We start from the raw sequence: 23,082 nt of genomic DNA on the forward strand, positions 1-23,082 counted from the left end.
GCAGCTTCCTTAAATGTTTAGAAATCCCACCTGAAGCTCATCACGTTGCTTCTCTTTCTCAGGTTGTGCAAATTAAAAATCAAATCAGAAATAGTAAATCACTCTTCTTTTTATCTACAGTGTTTTTCTTTCCCATCCTCCATCTATTCCTTCCTTTTTCCCCTTCTCCTTACCTACATTAGTTCATTCCAAGGAACAGTTCAGGGGCAAGAAGATCTCCTTTCTTCCTGACTCAGGTAGAACAGAACATTCTTCTCATTCAACCAGTCAGCCACCCCCTTTCCTTCCCTGAACTCTTCCTTTGTTTCCTCTTCATCAAGGGACTCTGCTGATTTGCTAAATGGCCTCTTCCCCATGATAAATTTAAAGAACTTCTGTTTTTAAAAGTTCTTCTCAAGTCCTTCTGTCATCTAATTTAGTTTGTCCTGTCCCACATAGTTTATGTACATCCTTGTTCTCTTAATTTGAATCCATATTTTGAAATATGTCTTTTTATCCTAAAATAACTCTGGCTCTACCAATTAACCACACAAGGAAATTTTTTTGAACACTTGATATTTTAGTACCTTGGCACAAATTTTTCTTGAGTTTTTCAAAAAATGTTTGTTTACTCTTTTTTTTTTTATAGTGTCATGGTATCTTGTGGGCTATTAACTCTTGAAGTTTTCTGAATGTTTTGCATTTGATTTCCTCCTTTCATGTGTTCTTATCTATTCCAGTGTGGCTGGAGTGCAGTAATCAAATGGGAAAGGCAGTAAAAGTCAGGTTGGAGAAGTCCAGGGCCGCCATACATGCTGTTCAGTTTGCATCGTGACTAATAGCACAGGCCAAGGGAGAGAAGGGAGCTGGAATCCAGCCTGGGCTCTGCTCACCAAGTCTTGTGCCCTGCCCAAGGCTGTGTTCATCTAAGGAAGGCATGCTTTTTTGATTTACACAAAGGTGTCATATGGGCTGATGGTGGTCCTGTAGAAGATCGTGTATGGAAGTTTGGATTTTATACTAATGCATTGAAAAACCACTAAGAAGGAATAAAATAATCCAATTTATAGTTTGTGAAGAACACTCTGCTGTGTATCAGGTGTTGGAGAGAGGCAGGAATAGAAGTAAGGAGGCCACTCAGGAGGTGGTGGTGACCACAACTAGGGTGGTGGAAGTAGAGGTGTAGAGAAATGGATGGATTCGATGCATCTTTTGGAGGCAAAATGAACAGGTCTTGGTGCTGGATTAGGTGTGGAGGGTAAGGGAGACAGAAGAGTGAAAGGTGATTACCCCAGTTACTGACTTGAATAACTCGATGGGTGATGGTACTGTGTCCTGAGATGGGGAGCACTGAGGAAGGAACGGGTGGGGAGGGAATTGTATCAAGATCTCTGGTTCAGACAGTTTTTTTGAGATACCTGTGATGTATCTAAATGGCTACCAGGAGGCAAGTGAACACAAGTACCTGGAATTCAGAAGAACATCTGCTCTTTTTTCTGAGGGCCCTGAGGCGCTCCTTGTCTTTTGTAATCTGCTAGCAACACACCTGAACAGTTCTATCATGTTCCTAAATGATTATCGGTATCCTTTCCCCCAAACAATCCAGACATTTATTTTGAGAGAGCCAAAATAACTCCGTGCATTGAGTATAAACATAACTGTTTTGCCTTGATGCAAATGGTCAGTCCTATACCCAGTGCAATAAATCCCACAGACCCCACACTGGGACTAGTCTTCTATGTGGATTTTATGTAATTTAAATGGCTTCCTGAAAACTTTCTTAGCAAACTTTCTGTTTCCTGGTACCCTAGTTTCAGTATCCCCTTGAGAAATTCAGGTTGACCTCTCTCCTTCTCCTCTTAGTGGCCTGAGAATCACAGTCACAGTAAGTCATGTTTGACGGTTTTTCTCCCAAGTTATCTGGCATTTACTCCCTCTTAGAATTTATAATCATGGCACAATGTAAATCTCGAGCCGGCCTGTCACTGGGATCCCTTCTCTACTCCACTATATAGTCTCCCAGGGCTAAATGACTCCAGGACTCATAGATTTGTTCTCTCGCTCCAGTAGGCAGAGCCAAAACCAATGGTTAAAAACCATGGGGAGAGAGATGTTGGCTCAACTAAAGGAAAAACTTCCTAATGCTGAGCGCTATCTGAAAATGGAAACGCCTGCTGGGGAAGGAGTGAATTATGGTTTCTGGTGGTGTTGAGGCACAGAGCAGACAATGATCTGGTGCAAATTCCACGGTAGAGTCTGAAGTCAGGGTGTAGAAATAATCTCCACTGCCTATTGAATCCCTGCTTGTGCAAGAGCTTTACACAGATGTTTCATCTCATTTATAATCCTCATAACGACCCCCAAGGGAATTAGTTATAACCACATCAGGAGAGGTTACAGTCACAATTTAAGATCACACAACTAGAGTGGCAGAGCCAGGATTTAGAGCCAGGATTTAAACTCAATCCAAAGCCTTTGTTTATTCTTCCACAATTCATGGAAGCTTGAGAAAATGAACTAGGGGATTTCTAAGGTCCCTTCCAGCACCGTGATTTTATGTGAGTCAAAATCTGGATACGGGCATCACTGACTATGTTTTCCTTCAATCAGCCTTCTGGCCTCAATCGCATTAAAATGATAATCTTTGTCCCCAAAACTGTCTGATCTCTATCAAGAAAGGACCATTTTTTAAAAATCGACATTTATTCCTTGTATCCACTCTTAGTTTTCAGCAGAACTTAGTGTAAGAGCCTCAAAATCTTTTGTTTTTTCCTTATAGGGTTGCTGGCAAGGACTGAGTTTACACCATAAATGTACAGAAGATGAAGCTTTTAGTATTTCTGAAAACTGTTATAATATATTGTACTAACTTCTCTACTCATTTTACAGGTTTTGATGGTCTTAGAAGATGTAACACTATTTGACCTAAGGTCAACTTTTCTGGCCCGAGTTCTGAGTCAGATTGTTTTTAAACATTAGAATTTAAAAATTAATATTAGGATTAGGATTTTTTAAATGATTAGATCCTGAGTTCTCATCACAGGAAAAAAAATCTATTTCTTTAATTTTGTATCTATATGAGATGATGGATGTTCAGTAAACTTATTGTGATAATAACTTCAGGATATATGTAAGTCAAATCTTTATGCTATACACCTTAAACTTATACAGCACTGTATGTCAATTATATCTGAATAAAACTGGGAGAAAAAAATATGAGTCTGAAAATAGGCTTAATTTACTTATCTTAAGATAAAATGGCTCTATTTGTGTGTTAAATGCTATTTTCTAGGTTGAAGCTGAACTCGCCAAGGAAAGGGCCCAACATTTAGTTGAATTTCAGGAGCAAGCTCTTCTCTTTGAAGAAGTTAAACTGGAACTCGATATTGAAAAGGAAAAACACCAAGAAATAATCCAAAAGTGTAAGAAAGAAAAAGAAGAACTACAAATGAAGGTCTGTCATTATGATGTTCATCATTATTTAATGGGTTTGAAACTGTAGATGTTGGTTATTTCCTCCTAAGGACACCACTATATTTATAACTCCTGTAGATTTTCTCATGGTCATTGTGCCTTAGTTTTAGGTAGATAGAATGGTTTGGCTATTCTCCAGAATGAATGACTGAGATAAATTATATAAGCATACAATCCAGCTATGTATGGTATTTTTTCCTACTAAAATAAACCTATTTTTAAAACAGCATTAATTATATAACTAATAATTAGCATGGTTAGATGTTCCAATACCTCAAGTATCCAACAAAAGATAATGAGGTGTTTCACATAATTAAAATTTTACCAACAATTAAAGGCTATCCCCTTTAATGGCAAATATTTTCAACTCTAAATATTTTTGAATGAAGGGAAATATTTTTTAAATGTAATCACACCTCCATAATTTCTTTTTTTCAAAGTATCATTTTAACTTTATTTTATTTATTTATTTATTTTTGGCTGTGTTGGGTCTTTGTTGCTGCACACAGGCTTTCTCTAGTTGCGGTGAGCAGGGGCTACTCTTCATTGTGGTGCACGGGCTTCTCATTGCAGTGGCTTTTCTTATTGCAGAGCATGGGCTCTAGGCACGCAGGCTCTAGTACTTGTGGCTTGTGGGCTCTAGAGTTCAGGCTTAGTAGTTGTGGCGCACGGGCTTTGTTGCTCCGTGGCATGGGGGATCTTCCCGGACCAGGAATCGAACCTGTGTTCCCTGCATTGGCAGGCGAATTCTTAACCACTGCGCCACCAGGGAAGTCCCCATAATTTCTTAAGCAATGCATCCTAAACATAATACAAGGTTTCGTTAAGGTTCCCTTGTTTTCATAACACCTGAGAGTAGAATGTGTGTGTGTGTGTGTGTGTCTGTGTGTGTGTGTGTGTGTGTGTGTGTGTATTAACCAAGACCCAGTGGTGAAGTCATATTTTTGAATAAACTCATTAAGAGTCTATGTAAATTAGCCTTAAATGAGACTTACTGGCCTCTACTTTGGTGTATAGCGGGTATGGTACAGCCTTTTCAGTAGCTCACTGGGAACGATAGGCAGGGCTAGCCATGTGAGTGTAGCACCATAGGTCCCCACACTCAAAAAGGCCTTTCAGGTTTAACATTCTGCAAATGCTGTCTTGAAATTCTTAATAATTTTACATCTGGGGGGACTTCCCTGGTGGTCTAGTGGTTAAGACGCCCCCTTCCAATGCAGAGGGTTTAACTTCCAATGTGAGTTGGATCCCTGGTCAGGGAGCTAAGATCCCACATGCCTTGGGGCCAAAAAGTCAAAACATAAAACAGAAGCAATATTGTAACAAATTCAATAAAAACTTTAAAAATGGTCCACATCAAAAAATAAATTCTTAAAAAATTTTTTAAAAAGTAATTTTATCTCTTAATTTGTGTTTTGTTAAGTGAAGTCATATTGGGACAATGGAGTATGTGCTGGGAACTTGTAACCTGGCTCACTTTAGGCCCCTCCTCTTCTGGACAGATTCTATCCTAGACAGACCTCTTGCTTCCTGGCTCCTGCCCCCCACCCCACTTTTCCCGTAACCTTGTGACTGCTGTTGCAGTCCCCAGGTGGCTCAGGACCAGCAGCAGGGGAATGCTGAAAGGCAGGCCCCAACTTACCAGGGCTACAGTCTTTCAAGAGAAATCATAAGTACAGATTTTGTGAGTGAATTCTCTTGATTTTTTTTTTTAAAGGAATATTATTCAGCTTTATTCACTTATTTATTTTTGGCTGCACTGGGTCTTCATTGCTGTGTGTGGGCTTTCTCTAGTTGCAGTGAGCAGGGGCCATTCTTCGTTGCGGTGTGCAGGCTTCTCATTGCAGTGGCTTCTCTTGTTGCAGAGCACAGGCGCTAGGTGCACAGGTTTCAGTAGTTGTGGCACACAGGCTCAGTAGCTGTGGCTTATGGGCTCTACAGCACAGGCTCAGTAGTTGCAGCACATGGGCTTAGTTGCTCCGCAGCATGTGGGATCTTCCTGGACCAGGGCTCGAACCCGTGTACCCTGCATTGGCAGGTGGATTCTTGACCACTGTGCCACCAGGGAGGTCCCTTGATTTTTAAAATGTTGACTCCCTTTTTAAAAAATCAAAACATGTTTGTGGCTATGTGAGCCTCCTCTCCCCAGGATAACCTGCTCTGTTTCAGCGTCAGCTCTCCTCTGGATGAAGGAAACTACTGTTCAGACCTAGCAGTGGCCCTCTTCCTTCCTGGATTAATTGAAGAAAATGGAATATTAATTTAATTTATAAAATTACTAATGTGGGAAATAGATTTCTTGTAAAAGTTATTCTTAATGTAAATTTAACATTTGAAACAAATTTTGGATACATAACTTAAGTAATGGTTCACAAAATCCTTGGAACTTTGGTCTATGAATGTTTTCCAGATTCTTCATGGGCTGATTTCTTGTACTAATATTTATGTGACAATATCCATAGCATAAATAATAAGAATATGTTTCATCAGAAGGAGTTTTGCTCTTCCTGGTCTGTTTTCTGTTATTTGTTTTGCTTTTTAAGGAGAAAAAAGTAAGTAATCTTTTCCCTTCTAAAGAATTTCATGACTTTGAGGAGAAGTTTCTCAAGTTATTCTTTCCTCTCTTTGTCTAGAGGTACCACCTTTAGAAGCAGTATATTTTCTAAGTATTCTGGTATCGTCTAGAACTGCACTGTCTAATGTGGTAACTTATGTGTCTACTTAAGTTTCAATTAATTAAAATTAAATTGAAAATTGAGTTCCTCACTCATGTTCGCCACGTTTCAAATGCACAAGAGCCCATACTAACAAGCGAGAGCCTATTATGTGCATTTCTTCCCAGCTTAACGAACAGTGATATCACCTTCATAGCTTGGAATTGGCCAAGGTGAGAGTATTCACACCATGGAAATTAGATATAAATCTGGCTTTTGTGTGTGTATGTGTGAGTCCGTTGTTAAATATCTACCAGCACACCACTATCAATAGTCACATGTGGCTAGTGGCTACCATATAGGACAGCACATGATATTTCTATCATCACAGAAAGTTCTGTTGGGCAGGGCTGCTATAGAAGGTGTAGTGTCTAGGGTACCTCCAGTCATCATATTCAAGAAAGAAAAAAAATATATCGAAGGAAAACTTAACTGGTATGGTTTGAGTAGACTATAGGTGTGGTGCTCTCCTACATGCATCCCCAAACATCAGGCATTTCTAGGTCCCAAAGCCACCCGAAAGTGAGTCCAGACAGGCACTTGATCAAGACTTGAGCTGTCCTTGGTAGCTCAGTTCAGCCACAGAGATTTATGTATTTCCAAGTATGCCCAAGTGATTAATGCAATTCCATTTTAGTTGATAAAAATAAAATTTTAGTCTTAACTTTTAAAATCTTGAAGCCCTATATATGTCATAGGATTTGTTTTCATCAGATCAGAACACCAGTTATTTAGAATAAACCTCTTAAAACCACGAGAATTCTGTGGATACCTAGAGACTATCACCCACAAACTAAGGCAAGATTTATCTTACAGATATCTGACTTAATTGAAGGCGCTACTAAGGATCTAAGGCTGAAAGTGGCTGCTCTTGAAGAAAAGCTCCATGAATCCCATATTCAATATACTGAAGAATCTGAGTTAAAGGAGAAAGAAATCGAAAACCTTAAAAATTTGGTTGCAGAATTTGAATCACGCTTGAAGAAGGAAATTGACAGTAATGATTCAGTTTCAGAGGACTTGAGGAAGGAAATGAAACAGAAGTCAGATGAACTGGAAAGAGTAATGCTGGCACAAGCACAACTGATACAGCAATTCAACCAGTCCCAGGAAGAGGTAAGAAGCAGGTGATGGTACCATTGCAATTAGTGGAAGAGTGCATGTTCTTTCAACAAACAAAACAGGAAAGGTAGCTTGGTGTCATGCAAAGAGTCCTGGACTATTAATCAGAGATCTGGGGTCATATCCTGGCTCTGTCCTTAACTAGGCAGGCACTTAACCTCTCTGGACCTGGCTTCCTTTTCTGTAAAATGAATAATACATTTAACTACATAATCTCTAAGGTTTCCTGAGCCAGTTCTACTGTGTTGCAAATGACCATTTAAAACCTCTCAGATTAGAAATCTTTATAAATTTATGTCTTATTTGTTGTGACATTAAATCTTTGCCAAAGAAACTTTTAGAGTACTTGCTGCTTAAGTTAATATTTTGGACAATATATTTGAAAAACAATTGTTCTTTAGGGTTTTATTTTTCTGTCAATCTAAAGTTATAAGATAATTTACATGTAGTGGTCTTCTTTCCTATGTATGCATGATTATTTCAGCAGTGTTTTTATTTAAACCAGAGTAGACTTATTTCGATTTGAAATTTTTTTCCTAAGAAAATCTTATTTCTGAACTGCTGAACAGTTTAGAAATGGTGGATGCTATGGAATGAATGTGTGTGTGTCCCCCCACATTCATATGTTGAAACCTAATCCCCAGCGTGATAATATGTGGAGGTGGGTCTGTGGGAGGTGATTACATCTTGAGAGATGAACTAATTTCCTGAATGGGGTTAGTGCCCTTATGAAAGAAAACTTCCTCGCCCCTTCCACCATGTGAAGACACAGCAAGAGGATGGCCATCTTGAATCAGGAAGCGAGCCCTCACCAGACACCAAATCTGCTGGCACCTTGTTCTTGAACTTCCCAGCCTCCCAAACTGTGAGAAATAATGTTTGTTGTTTGAACCACACAGCCTCTTGTATTTTGTTATAGCAGCCCAAACTTATTAAGACAGTGGGGCAATTTTCCAATAGCCAAGAATTAGAATATTGTCACATTAGAACATTTGATCCCATTTATGACAGTATAGCAAATAAAGGCAAATGGAGGAAGATTCTGAATGTTAGTTATGAGTAATTTTAGGGGGGTTTTATTGGCATCTTAATAAAAGAATAAAAGGAAAGTGCTAGTAGTAATATTGATCGTTAACAAACATACCATGTTTTCTTCCTGTATTTAAATTATCAACCCAAATTAAAAGTTTATGCTATCATTATAATTATGAAGTGAACCTATTGCAAAGAAATTTTAAGTTAAAATGTAGAATTAGCAGAATACTGGATCAAGAATAATGCCTAAAACCCTATAGAGTAGGAATTATTTCCATGTTACAGATGAGGAACTGACTCAAGATATTTGAATAATTTGTAAGCTCACACAACATGGTGGAGCGAAGATTCAAATATGAATCTCCAAGATTTGACTCACCAAACTTCATCTCCATGAATCTCTATACTTCCTCTTTTAGGATACCAGAATTCTAGTTATTCTGCTTCCAAATTTCAAAGTGACCTCAGGCTTGGCACTCAACATCTCCAGGACACACACACACACACACACACACACACACACACACACACACTGTCTCTCTCTCTCTCTCTCTCTCACTTTTAGAATAACAACAAACACACTAGTGCTTACTCCACCAGATGGTTAGGGCGTTACGTGATTGAGTGTCTCCTGTTGGAACACAGCAGCACAGCCTCCCTTGAAAAAGGGAGCTGCTCCACCAGTCCAGGCAGGAGTGGCAAGAGTGAGCACACATGGATCCAGCTCTGCTGGAGAAGGAGAGAGGTGATGCTTCAAATGAGACAGCAGTGTTGAAGTTCAAGAGGAGGAGGGACAGCAGATTAAAGGAGAAAAAACTCAAAGTTACTAGACCAGCAGGTTTTCTAACTCCTAAATCCCCAAAAGAAATGGCAATATGGAAAGTGACAAGTAACTTATAAACTAGGACATGTAGAAAAAGACTGAAGGGTCAAATCCAGTAAATATATAATAGGCAACTATTCAAGTGCCAGGCACTGTGCTAGTCATCAATAGGCAATTATGAACAAGACTGGCAACTGCCATTCCCTGCTTTCAAAGAGGAATTTACAGAAAATATTATGTGAGCAATTAAACTGACATCCAGAGGAAAGAATGGCCTAAAAAGAAACTTCTCATATAAAAAGCACAGACTAAAAGCTAAAATATTGGCCATAAGGACTTGCATTAGTTTTCTATTGTTACATAACAAATTGTCATCAAAATCAGTACTTCAAACAACATTTATTATCTCATAGTTTCTGAGTGTCAGGGATCTGAATGTGGGGCTTAGCTGGATGCCTCTGGCTCAAGGCCTCTCATGAGGTTGGTGTTAGGGTGTCAGGGGCTGCAGTCTCATCTAAAGGCTCAACTGGGGGAGCGTTGGCTTCCAAGCTTACTTATGTAGTTGTCAGCCGGATTTATTTCCTCAAGGCTGTTGGGCTGAGAGCCTCAGTTCAATGCTGGCTGTTGGTCAGAGGTCCCCACTCAGTTCCTTCCAACACGAACCTCTCCAAAGAAGAGCCTACAACGTGGCAGCTAGCTTCCCTCAAAACAAGCGAGTGAGAATGAGAGCATGCAAGAGAAGGTGCCCAAGCTAGAAGCCACAGTCTTTTTGTAACCTAATCTCAGAAGTGGCATCCCACTGCTTTCGCTGCTTTCTATTCATTAGAGATGAAACAACAAGTCCAGCCCACACTCAACACAAAGGGATTGCACAAGGCTGTGAGCAGCAGGAGGGCAGGGATAACTGGGAGCCATTTTAGAGGCTGCCAATCTCAGGGTCTCTGGAGGTAATTTTGGCAAGAAAAGCTAGGCTAAAAGTGGAGAGCAAATATCTTTTCACACAAAAGGAGCTACATTTGGAGTTCTTCCTGCTTGTTATAAAAGGAAGCCACTTAGAGATAAAGTTTTATTTTTTTAAATGTGGACTTTCGAAAGATACAAGACACTGAGTTGGTATTTAAATGATCATGGATCATTATTGGGGAATAGAAAGAGATCAGCACAAAAGTAGTTACCTAAGGACATGCCTGAGGGCAGACTTTCCATTAGAAGTTAAATAATTACAACTGAACTGTAAGAGTAAATAATTAAGGCTGCTTCTCTGGTTAAGTATGCTAAAGTCCAGAATATTCTTATAAAAATAGGAAATGAGCTAATAAAAGTGATAGGAGTTATGAGCCAGAAAGAATCAAGGTTGTTAACAGGTAAAGTGAAAAGCACTACTTTTTTGTGACCATGCATTCCAGACACTTGAAATTTCTCAGGTTCTGGAGAAAAAAAAAAGCTTCATTTAAGTGGAGAACAAATTCCCATTAAAAAGAAGATAAATCAATGGTCTAATAAGGAAGCTAATTAAGGGGAGGAAAGCCCTGCTCTCATTCAAGAGGCCAGAGAATAGATAGAACTTTGTTTTTAATTGTATAAAGAAAGTTCTCAAGGATAGGAGGAAAGCCATAGCCTCTAAAGGGCAAAATGGACATTCCTGCATGGAGCAGGGATTAGTGGAGAGCTGCCACAGAGACGAGGGTCAAGAAGGTGAGGCGACAAAAGGTGCAGGTCAATAAGAAGAAAGCAAATGGGAAGTAAAACTGTATGGGAAACGTAAATGTGAAAAGGGGGCTCCTGAAATTCTATATAGGGCGAAGACACAGACATGAAAATTGGAACATTAAAAAAAAAAAGTAGCAAGTCAGAAAAGAAACATAGTATGTTAGAGAATAGGACATTATCATTTAAAGTCAGGTTAAAATAGATCACATGCTTCTTGCTGCCAGTTTTCCTTCCTACTAGCTCTGTATGAGTCCTATCAAGACAGTGTGGCCCCGATGTTAGGGGCCTTGTGATCCAGAGGAGGAACGTGGTAAATCTGAAAAAACAGTCCATGTACAGCTATCAAAGGAAAGCCCGTACAGAGAGTGCAATATTTTTGTTGTCTTAAAATTATAGATAAGGAAAACATAAGGGGCAGAAGTTTTAAATTCTACTACTTCCTGCAGCTATTTGATGAAAATGGAAGATTCAAAAATAGGAGGGATTGCTCTTGGTTAAACATGGAGAATTGAATGCATATGTTTATCTCTGCTTCCATGCCAAACACCACTAAAATGACAGTAAGTTAATAAAAAGTGAATAAATCCATAAGGAAAAAAGAACAAGAAAGGAGGTGACACTAGATGAAAAAGACGTTGACTAAATTTTGGAAAATGGAAAGTAAGGTATGGATGAGAGGTAATCAGCAGGCTACGGCTATTGAAACCTAATGCCTGCGGAGAGTGTGGGAGTATCCGGAATCCTAAAAGGAGCAAACCCAATCACGTGACATGACACTGGAAAGGCTCAGGAATTGAGGACACCAGATACCTCTGAAAGAGGGAGAGAAGAGTGGATCTGAAAACAGGGCTGTTTGAATCATTGTAAAAGGAGCAAATAGATGCTTAGATGCCCTCTCTAACCCAAGCGGCCCCCACCTACGATCCTGGCAGGATACCAAAGGTTTACACTCTAGAAAAACTGAATGCAAGAGGCTTTGGTCTTGAGGATACACAACAGCAGAATATGGGATAAGGCAAGAGCTGGACTGAAGGTCTGTGTATTATAGGGTGAGACCTCCCAGTCCCTAAAACCCACTCACTTCCCAAAACACAGACAACCAGGCTTATCTATCAATATCCAGGAAATTGGAGGAGCCTTCTGTGGCGAAATGAGCTAGCTCAACAGAAAAGACCTCTGGATACTGACAATTGGGGTCTTTTAATTAAAAGGGTTTTTTTTTAATTGGAGTATAGTTGCTTTTCAATGTTATGTTAGTTTCTACTGTACAGCAAAGTGAATCAGCTATACGTATACATATATTCCCTCTTTTTCGGATTTCCTTCCCATTTAGTAGGTCACCACAGAGCACTGAGTAGGGTTCCCTGTGCTATACAGTATGTTCTCATTAGTTATCTATTTTATACATAGTAGCAATAGTGTATATATGTCAATCCCCATCTCCCAATTCATCCCACCCCACCATCCCCCTTGGCATCCATACGTTTGTTCTCTACATCTGTGTCTTTATTTCTGTTTTGCAAATAAGGTCATCTATACCATTTTTCTAGATTCCACATAATATGCATTAATATACAATATTTGTTTTTCTCTTTCTGACATACTTCACTCCATATGACAGTCTCTAGGTCCATCCACATCTCTACAAATGACCCAATTTCATTCCTTTTAATGGCTGAGTAATATTCCATTGTATACATACACCATATCTTCCTTATCCATTCCTCTGTTGATGGACATTTAGGTTGCTTCTATGTCCTGGCTATTGTAAATAGTGCTGCAATGAACATTGGGGTGCATGTGTCTTTTTGAATTATGGTTTTCTCTGGGTATATGCCCAGAAGTGGGATTGCTGGGTCATATGGTAGTTCTATTTTTAGTTTTTAAAGGAACCTCCATACTGTTCTCAATAGTGGTTGTATCAATTTACATTCCCACCAACAGTGCAAGAGGGGTCCCTTTTCTCCACACCCTCTCCAGCATTTATTGTTTGTAGATTTTTTGATGATGCACATTCTGACCAGTGTGAGGTGATACCTCAGTGTAGTTTTAATTTGCATTTCTTTAATAATTAGTGATGTTGAGCATCTTTTCATGTGCCTCTTGGCCATCTGTATGTCTTCTTTGGAGAAATGTCTGTTTAGGTCTTCCACCCATTTTTTGATTGGGTTGTTTGTTTTTCTGATATTGAGCTGTGTGAGCTGTTTGTATATTCTTAAGTAAAAGTTATATCCATGTCCAATCTACCCACTGAGACATATACCGGTAAATAAGCCCTTATGCAGGCACACAGAGCTTCCAGTAACATTTTGAAGACTCATTTTTAAGCCCCAAAAGCCAAGAATCCCCAACCATTTGAGGAGCACCTCTAACATGAAAGGCAGAAGTCAGGATCAAACAAATAAGCAAAAAAAGAACTCATAGGAGACAGATACAAAACAATGTGGGAAGCAAAAGTGAGCTTCAAAAAAGAGCACAATTAATATCCTTAGAGAGAAAAGAGAAGATATTGTATCCATGAAACATGAACAGAAGCTATTAAAAAAAAAAAAGAACAGGAATGAGTATTAAAATACAAGAACTGAAATAAAAAATTTAATATTTGGCTTAGATGATAAAGATGAAGAAATTACCCAGAAAGTAGAAGGAAAAGGCAAAGAGATGGAGAGAAGAAAAGAAAATTAGAAGATCAAGCCAGGATGTCTAATACCTCATTAATAGGAGTTCCAGAAAGAGAGAACAGAGAAAATGGAAGGGAGAAAACTATCCAGGAACTAATCCAATAATTTTTCGAAGTACTGAAGGGCATTTCTATATTGAAAGGGTCCACTCAGTATGATGGATGGCAAAGCAAACACATCATGAAATGTCATTACCTTAAGGACAAACGTAAGTACTTAAAAGCGTTCAGGAAAAAAAGAGGGGTCACTTAAAAAGGATTAGAAATCAAAATGGCATCTTTACAACAGCAGTAGAAACTAGAAGCCAATGGCTTCCAAATTCTGAAGGAAAATTTTTTCCAACCTAGGATTCTATATCCTGCTAAATCATCAATTAAATGCAAGTGTCAAGGATATTTTCAGACATTAAAGTTCTCAAAAACGGTACTTCCTTTGCAGCCTTTCTCAGGAAGCTGTTAGAAGATATACGACACCACAAAGAGGGAGTAAACTAAGAAGGGAGAAGACACAGGAATCAGGAAATGAGCGTTCCAGCACAGGAGAGAGGTAGAGGGATTCCCCAGGATGATGGCGGGAAGAAATCCAAGGATGACAGCAGTGCAACAGATTTAGAGAATAGCCAGGTTGAGCTCTGCAGAAGAATGGAGGGTTTTTAGAAGTATGTCTCTGATAAAAAAGAGAACTGATAGATTACATGGAGCGCTTGAACATGTTGAGAGGATATTTACACGTCTGTAAGTAGGTTTGGTGAAAAATTAGTTATCAACACCTAGAAAATTAAGCAGATAAGTAACGGGATAATAATAAACTCTAGAAGGAAACTTTGCAAGAAAGAAAATGTAATCATAGTACACTGCGTGGCTAAGATGTGCATAATATTTTTATACTATAATCATATAAGGTGTAATATAGATTTGACTGAAAATTGCTATAGAAATTGGGAAGATTTTCCAATAAAATTGTGATAGAAGCTTCTCCCAAAGGAGCAGAAACATCTCCTAATGGGGGGAAGAGAAACAACTGTTACGAGTTGAAATAGGAAGTTAAATCCTTGTCTTTCATTCTATGAAATCAGTAGATAACGACTTCAAAACTGAAAACTATGAGATAGCTGTATAATGATATTATTTAGGACTATGGAGACAAATATCATAAGAAACAGCTTAAAAACCTGAAAATGGTTGTTCCTGGGAGGCAGAACTTGTAGGTGTGAAGGAATACTTTATTTCATTATAATTTTATAGTATTTTAATTCTTAACTATGCATAATATATTACCTTAATTTTAAAAAATAATTTAAAATAATGGAAAGGAGTAAATTATAAAGAGGACCTGATAGAGAGAGCAGCAGAGGAAAGGATAAAGGACAAGAGTATAGAAGAAGAACCAGGAAAGTTATAAGTAAAGCAAATAAACAACAGAATACGAAGCTTAATGAGATATTTTTTAAGATTATGAGAAATTTAGAAATTAAGACAAAGCAGATTCTAGCTTAAATTTCAGTAACAGGTGCCTGACACACTTCTGTTTATTCTTCAAGTCTGAACAAAAGGAGAGCTCCTCCATGAACCCACAGAATCCCAGAGGCAAGCTTGGGTATACATCTGTGTGCCTAATGTGGCTGTTTTTGTTTTTTTTAATCTTACTTTTTTATTGAAGTAGAGTTGATTTACAATGTTGTGTTAGTTTCTGGTGTATAGCAAAGTGATTCAGTTTTATATATATATATATATACATATATATATATGTATATATATATATTATATACATATATATCCTTTTTCATTATAGGTCTAATGCAGTTGTTTATGCACTCATTTAACATGTAAATAGTTGTTTTCTTGTTTTTGTGGTACATGGGCCTCTCACTGTTGTGGCCTCTCCCATTGCGGAGCACAGGCTCCGGACGCGTAGGCTCAGCGGCCATGGCTCATGGGCCCAGCCGCTCCGCGGCATGTGGTATCTTCCCGGACTGGGGCATGAACCCGTGTCCCTTGCATCGGCAGGTGGACTCTCAACAACTGCACCACCAGGGAAGCCCCAATAGTTGTTTTTTAATAGATGCTAAGATGAAGTATTAATTTGGGTAAAGGCATACTTTCTGAGGGAGAGGACTCTCTGAAGAGATAATATTCAAGCAGACCTGAAGTGAGGAAAAGAACATTCCAGGCAGAGCGAACAGGAAGTGCAACGGCCCTGTGGCTAGGAACATCCTGGGAACCTTCAAGAAACCACAAGGAAGTCAGCAAGCATTCCTGGTGCTTAGTAAGCAAGGAGGATGTGGTAGAAAGCAAGGTTGGAGGGGCCAATTCATGTGGAGTCTTTGAAGGCAGTAAAGACTTTGGATTCTTTCCTAAGTGTGATGAAAAGCTACCTGGGAATTTTGAACAAGTGAGTGACATGATCTGACTTATTTTTAGAGAATAACTCTGACTGCTTTGTGGAAAATAGGTTGCAAGGTGGTGGGGGGAGGCAAAAATGAAAGCAGAAAGACCTATTACAAGGTCCTTGAAAAGGTCTAGAAAAGCATTGATGGTCATCGTGGTAAAGGAGGTGACAAGTGGCCAGATTTGGTATATATTTCCTAGATGGAGGCAACAGAAGTTGGAGATGGGTTGGATGATATGAAAGACTAGGAAGGGTCAAGGATAACTCCAGAGTTTGGAATCTCAACAACTGAGAGTGAAAGTGCCATTTACTGAGATGGGAAACACTGGTCAAGGAATACAACTGGGAAGGAATGTCAAGAATTTGATTTGGGACATGTTAACCTTAATATGTATGTTAGATATCCAAATGGAGGTGTTGAATGGGTGGTATGTTCAGGGGAAGGCTGACTAGAAATGCTGATTTCGGAGACATCCACGTGTAGCTGATACTTATGCCTTGGGGCTGAATGAGATCACCCAGGGCATGAGGTAACAAAGAAGAGGGTGGAGAACTCTCCAACTGTGAGAGGCTGGGAGGAGGAGGAGACTAGGCCATGGTGACAGAGAGGGAATAGCTAGTGAGGTAGGAGGAAAAGAGGAGACTAACAAGGACTGTAAGGAAAGAAAGTGTCTAAGGAAAGGAGCATGCAACTTAGGCTCACAATCTCCTGTATAAGAACTTTGATTTCAGATAGGTTTTGGAATTCAACTTTGAATTTTAGAAAGTTAACAAAATGCACATGCCCCTGGAGATCTAGAGTAGCCTCTTCCATGCAGTGACATTAATATTTCTGCAGTGAAACACAGGAATGGCCCCATGAGTGAAATAACAAGACTATCAGTCCAGTCAGATTTTATTACCAAATGTTACAAGTTAGACACATTTTTCTTTACTGAGCTTTTTGGATGTCAGAATTGTGGCTAATGCATTGTAGATGTGTATTTGCTTTCTTTCTTTACAACAGCTGTTTTTGCTGTTTCTGTTGGTTCACCTGACCATCTCTTGGCATCCTGGATCTGTTTTTCTTTAAAAAACAAAAAAGGAGAGTATATATGTTTCTCTATAGGATCACATACATAGAGAAATGTCAGGAAAAAGTGAAGGGAGAATTTTCCCCAAACTATTTACAGTGGTCACCACCGGGGGATAAGAAGAGATGGGCAGAGGTTTCATTTCTTATAGCTTTTTAAAATTGGGGGGATTATGGATGACTTTTAAATTTTTTGGTGTTCTGAATATTTTCCAAATGTAAAGCCTATTTAAAAAAAAAAAAACCTATTTATTTAGGAAAGTTTACTAATACATCTGGTAAGGATGGGTCTAATTAAAATTTAGGAATACATACATTTGAAAACATAAATAGCTTTTCTGCAAGAGGGATTTGCCTAGTTTTAAGATATGCATTTACTGTATTTCTGTATTTATTTGATATAGAGAAAATGCTACACATTTCTCTGGTAACTCCATTTATGAGAAACCAAAGTTAGTAAATTAAAAAATGAGTAGCTCTCAATTTGGGCCTGAGTAAAGAGAACATCTGAGTCTTTTCCAAAGAGTAAAGGGGTAAATGGGAGGTTCTCTAACTTCTGGCTCCACAGGGAACAGGAGAGGATGGGGTGTAGGTGCGGAGGGGCTGTTCCTAGGGTTGGTTGGCAGGGGTAGAGGGCTCAGATTGAGGATCTCCAGTCGTGGAGAGGCAGATCTAGGCAAGACTGTCTTCCACGTATTGGAGAGTCAGCCCTGATGCAGAGTATGGATGACAGAAATTTGACAGAATGAGGAAAAAATACAGAGAAATTGTTTTTTGTTGTAGTTAATTAATACTAATTACGTCTCAATTAAAGTTGGCTTACTGACTTAGAAAGTAAATTCTGAACACTGTGTCTTCATGGGCTCTTCCTCTCCATCCTCAAAATCCGCTCTTGAAGCCTATCAGTCCAAGGGAGTATTGCCCTCTGTTTCTACTTCTGGTTTGAAGTCTGCCATAGTTACTTCACAGTGTCCATTATGTTTGCAAGCACTGAAATACAATTTTAAGAACACCTGTCTGACATCTGTTTTGCTTCTTTCCTGGAAATTTATTCAGATTCTCCTTCATGCCTTTCCAAAGGGCCATTTCCACTGTTTTTCTGCAGTGTTTGGGGCTGATCAGATTCGTTGAACAGAAGCCTTAAATGGAAGTTTGGGCACATCCTTTGCTAACTCCTACTCATCTTTCTGGTTTCCACACCTTTTCCACAGTCTCCTTTCGCCTCAGCTCCCCACCCAGTTGGCCAGCCTAGGATAGATCTAGTTTGGGTTGGTGGAAACTGTAATCTGATCAACGCATGACTGGTTCAGACCTAACTGGGTGTGATAAAGCATGAACAAAGGCACCCATCTGTGCTTCTTTTTCACTGAGGACTTGCCTTCCTGGCATGTTCCCCCCAAATTATGCTAAATACAGCTGATTGCCATCACAAATGGAATTCTCACCTTCAGAATGATCAAGTTACCCAGCAAAGCTTTCTCTTGCTTCTTCCACTGTTTTTGGAATTTAAACCAATCCAGCTGTCTCTAAGGATAAAAATGAAAACAAACATAAAAATAAACCACTCTTACATTGCAAAGAGTGGGGAAAATTGGCCATTTTTTAATATTAGAAATTTCAAACAGATGGTGAAGCTAATTTATATTTTCATTTTGAAATTTACTTTCCCAGTGGGAATGCAATTAAGCCATATTTTAAGTCCAGTCAAAGTGGCCTTCATCTGAAAATGTTGTAGACATATCTATAGATAATGCTCTCAACCAATTGGCAGAGGTTAAGGACCCAGGAATGCTAGCTCCCCCTCTCCTAGACCACCCTAACCAAGGGGCCCTCGGGATAGGAACCTCCTCCATGAAAACTGGCCTCCTATCCTCCCTGCCTCCCATCCTGCCCCACTCAGGGCTACTTTCTACTGAGCTGGCAAAGCAATCTTCCTTTGTTGCAGATTTGACAATGCCAGCCCCCTGCTTGAAATAAACCTTTCAATGATTCCATGTGGCCCTCAGAATTAAGTTAAAACTCTAATATTTGTAGGTTGTCAAAGTCGTCCTTGATCTGATCCTGCTTATTCCTGCCTGCCTCAGTCCTGGTCTCTCCTCCCATTCTGCACTCTGCCCTTGAGTCACACTAAGCCATGTGTCATCCCGAGATGTGACTCTCCCTCTCTCACTGCCAGGAATTTGTACTCACTGTCCCTCTTCACCTGACTCATGCCTCCCTTTCCATTTTGACTTACAGTCTAGTTGCAATCCAGTGATAAAACTATTTTACCATGCTAAAATATGGCCAAGATACTTTTACCTAAAACATTTAGGATGCTATAGCTTCACTGATTATACTCATGTTTGCCCATGATTTTCAGTCTTACTGAACATATTCCATCTTAGACATTTTCCTGTGTTGTTCAGTGAAAACACGTATTAAAATTCTGCAGCAACACAACCTTACAAAAAGATCAACATCCCCAAAAGACAAACATTTTGCCTAAATTGCTGAAAGCGATCTAACCATGAGTGAATGATTCTTTTCCATATATGATGGAATTTTCCACTAATGTGTCTCCTTGACTCTGGCCACATCCACGTGTGCTCTTGTCATGCCTTGTCACACACACTCCACCTCTGAAATAGCAGTCCCCTAAACTGGATGTGTTCTATTTCCATTTGTTTATTCCATGATTAAATAAATTCTAACATCTGAACTACATGTTGTACAAAACTGAGTTATAATCCAGATTTTAAAGGAGGAAGTAATGGTAGCAAAGGATATACAGATATTGTAAGACTCATCTGAGATTTCATAGTGTTTATGACAAAGATAAAAATAGAAGTCCTATCTTTGGATCCTGTTCTCAGTTTAGAGGTTCTCCTGGTTTGGGGAATAAGAGAAAAGAGAGAATTTGTCCTTTGTTCTGGAAACTAATAGCCTTGAAGAAGGATGAGTTCCAGAGCAGTGGGCCCCAGACTAAGATGGTCAGCAGCTCTTCCAAAATTCAATCTGGAGTTGACAGGTAGAATGGGTGCTCCCACTGTACTTGTTATGGGGACATCTTTGGGTTTGCTCCACCTTTCCATTTCCTCCTTCAGTGTAGTGTCACTTGCCCAAAATAGCTTTTAACTGACTTGCTTTATGGATGTTTTCCATAGAGCACTACTCCTTTCCTTTGAGACTTGGATTTATTTATTTATTTATTTATTTATTTATGGCTGTGTTGGGTCTTTGTTGCTGCGCGCGGGCTTTCTTTAGTTGCGGTGAGCAGGGGCTAGCTACTCTTTGTTGCGGTGCGAGTACTTCTCATTGCGGTAGCTTCTCTTGTTGCAGAGCATGGGTTCTAGGCACGTGGGCTCAGTAGTTGTGGCTCATGGGCTCTAGAGCACAGGCTCAGTAGTTGTGGCACACGGGCTTAGTTGCTATGTGACATGGGAGATCTTCCTGGACTAGGGTTCAAACCCGTGTCCCCTGCATTGGCAGGCAGATTCTTAACCACTGGGCCACCAGGGAAGTCCCTGAATTTAATTTTAGTAAATGGATTGAATTTTATTTTTCTTTTAATGAGAGCCGTTGTCATCACATCACCCATCATTTTATCCTTCCATATTTGTGTATCTTTTATTCATGTCACCCATTTATTGACGGCATTGTTAACTTCTATAATTTTTTTCTTTTATATATTCACATACAGTGAACTCTTTCCCATGGCTTTCTTTTTTTGTTTGTTTGTTTGTTTTTTGCGTTATGCGGGCCTCTCACTGTTGTGGCCTCTCCCGCTGCGGAGCACAGTCTCCAGACGTGCAGGCTCAGCGGCCATGGCTCATGGGCCCAGCCGCTCCGCGGCATGTGGGATCTTCCTCGACCGGGGCACGAACCCGTGTCCCCTGCATCGACAGGCGGACTCTCGACCACTGCACCACCAGGGAAGCCCTCCCATGGCTTTCTTAATCAAGAGAGTTTTTATACTAACTTATTTAAAGCCCTGTAAATCTAATCACTTCAATACATTTTGCCTGTTTACTAGTGGGGAACAAAATGCATTGATGCTTCTTCCTTTTAAAAGAAAGTTTAGTTTAAGTTTAGAAAAGTTGGGCAAAACCAGATGTGATGTCTTACTGTTTTTATTGCTTCAGTGTTCTGGAACAAAATGGCCCCTGCATGCTTGATATAATTAGACAATTAATTTAGGCCTAGGCCGCTTGGAGCCAGGCTCTGGAGGCAGGCAGGGGCCCCACCATTTCAAAGCTGGGTTACTCTCAGCAAGTTACATACCAGTGTGATCTTCAGTGTCTTTCTTTGTCAAATATAATTGTTGGGAGCAAGAAATGAGATGACACCTAACAAGGCACTTTATTAACCTCTTCTCTAGCCCTCCCTCTCCTGCCTTTTTAACAAGTATTTCAGGAAGAGTTAATGAGAACCAGATGATAAAGCCACAAACACCATCCTTGGTCTCCTGTTCCTCCAAAATAATAATAATAATAATAACTGGAAGCAAGTAATTAATCCCCATGATTTGAAAAAAAATGTGAATATATGGCTCATATGTCTATTACTAATATATGTAAATGATGAGGCTTTGTTTGACCCAGACATGCCGCTGATTTTATAGAATATTAGTGTACAATGGTTAATCTGAAATTGCTCCATATTCTGCAACTTTAATTACCAAATTTGGAATCGGATGGAGTTCTGACCATAATCACAAGAAACTCAAATACAGGAAGATGCTACTTTCCCTGATGCTTTGTTATTTAGTTCCACTGACAGCAGATTAGTCAGTAAGCCCTTAGGAGGATGCTTTCCACTGAGCCTCAGACTTGGGAATGCCTTGGCTGTTTTTACAAACAAGCTAACCTGATGGAAAGTCATTTTCAGCTGAAGAATCCTACAGCACAATCACTTGAATTGTGTTTACTTATTTGGATACCATTTTGAAGTGTTTACTTTCAATCTCTTTTTTGACATCCTGCAGCCGTGAATGTCAGGACATTAGGGAGATCCAAGACCTAATTCTCACCACGGGGCTTGAAGTAATTTTGATGAATTCCATAGATGAAAGATGGCTATCATTCTTCAACTAGAAATGTAGAGTCTCATCATTTGAAGAAGTTGCAATGATCTCTAGTCTAGTCACACGCTTGAAGCTTAAATTTGCTCCAAAACCTCCCAGTCAAGTGAGATTCAACCCTTCAGAGTATCCTTGGACAGCTCTGGCTATTAAAAAATTCTTCCTTCTCTTAAACCTCATAGCTTCCACCCTTGGCTCCAACCAATGTTGGGGACATAAAAAGCAGCTCTGCTCAAACTTACGATGCTGCAAACTTCTTGAGGGCAGGAACTGTATCCACTACAGCTTCTAGTAACTTGATACATGATTGCTGAGTGGAGTTCAAAGCAGATTTTGTTCTTTATTTCAATATATATCTTACAAAAGAGCAGATCATCAGTATATTTAAGTTCTACTGAGAAAGCATCACATAAAATTACTGATTTTATTATCTAAATGCTAGAGCTGATATATTTTATTCTTTCAATTTTATAATTCAAGCAATTTTTATCTGTCACGTACTGCAGTTTCCCTTCATTATAAAATAACATACTTGGGACTTCCCTGGTGGCACAGTGGTTAAGAATCCGCTTGCCAATGCAGGAGACACAGGTTCGAGCCCTGGCCTGGGAAGATCCTACATGCCGCAGAGCAACTAAGGCTGTGTGCCACAATTACTGAGCCTGTGCTCTAGAGCCTGCGAGCCACAACTACTGAGCCCGCGTGCTGCAACTACTGAAGCCCGTGCGCCTAGAGCCCATGCTCCGCAAGCCCCCGCTTGCCAAAACTAGAGAAAGCCCGTGCACAGCAATGAAGACCCAACACAGCCAAAAAAATTAATAAATTAATAAATGTGTTTAAAATAAATAAATAAATAAAATAACATACTTAATTGCACTACAGATATTAACTACAGATGTCACACGTGCAGGACAGACTGTCTCAGGCCCAGAGGGGTTGAAACCCCACTGAAGTAGGCATTGGACATTCTGAGTTCTAGCACCAACTCCACCACTATCATCTGAGTGACCCTGACTCTTGGT

At 39.5% G+C, this 23,082-nt stretch overlaps 1 protein-coding gene across 1 annotated transcript in view; it reads left to right on the plus strand.

Moving 5' to 3' along the window:
• Positions 1 to 23,082, plus strand: part of LEKR1 (leucine, glutamate and lysine rich 1) — a 336,798-nt gene that overhangs the window by 247,285 nt on the left and 66,431 nt on the right. Inside the window, exons 14-15 of the mRNA XM_067737845.1 lie at positions 3,272 to 3,433; positions 6,984 to 7,283. Coding sequence (XP_067593946.1) covers positions 3,272 to 3,433; positions 6,984 to 7,283 — 462 coding nt within the window. The remainder of the gene's footprint in view (positions 1 to 3,271; positions 3,434 to 6,983; positions 7,284 to 23,082) is intronic.

This window comes from Pseudorca crassidens, chromosome 5 (genome assembly GCF_039906515.1).
Source record: "Pseudorca crassidens isolate mPseCra1 chromosome 5, mPseCra1.hap1, whole genome shotgun sequence".
NCBI classification, from domain to species: Eukaryota; Metazoa; Chordata; class Mammalia; order Artiodactyla; family Delphinidae; genus Pseudorca; species Pseudorca crassidens.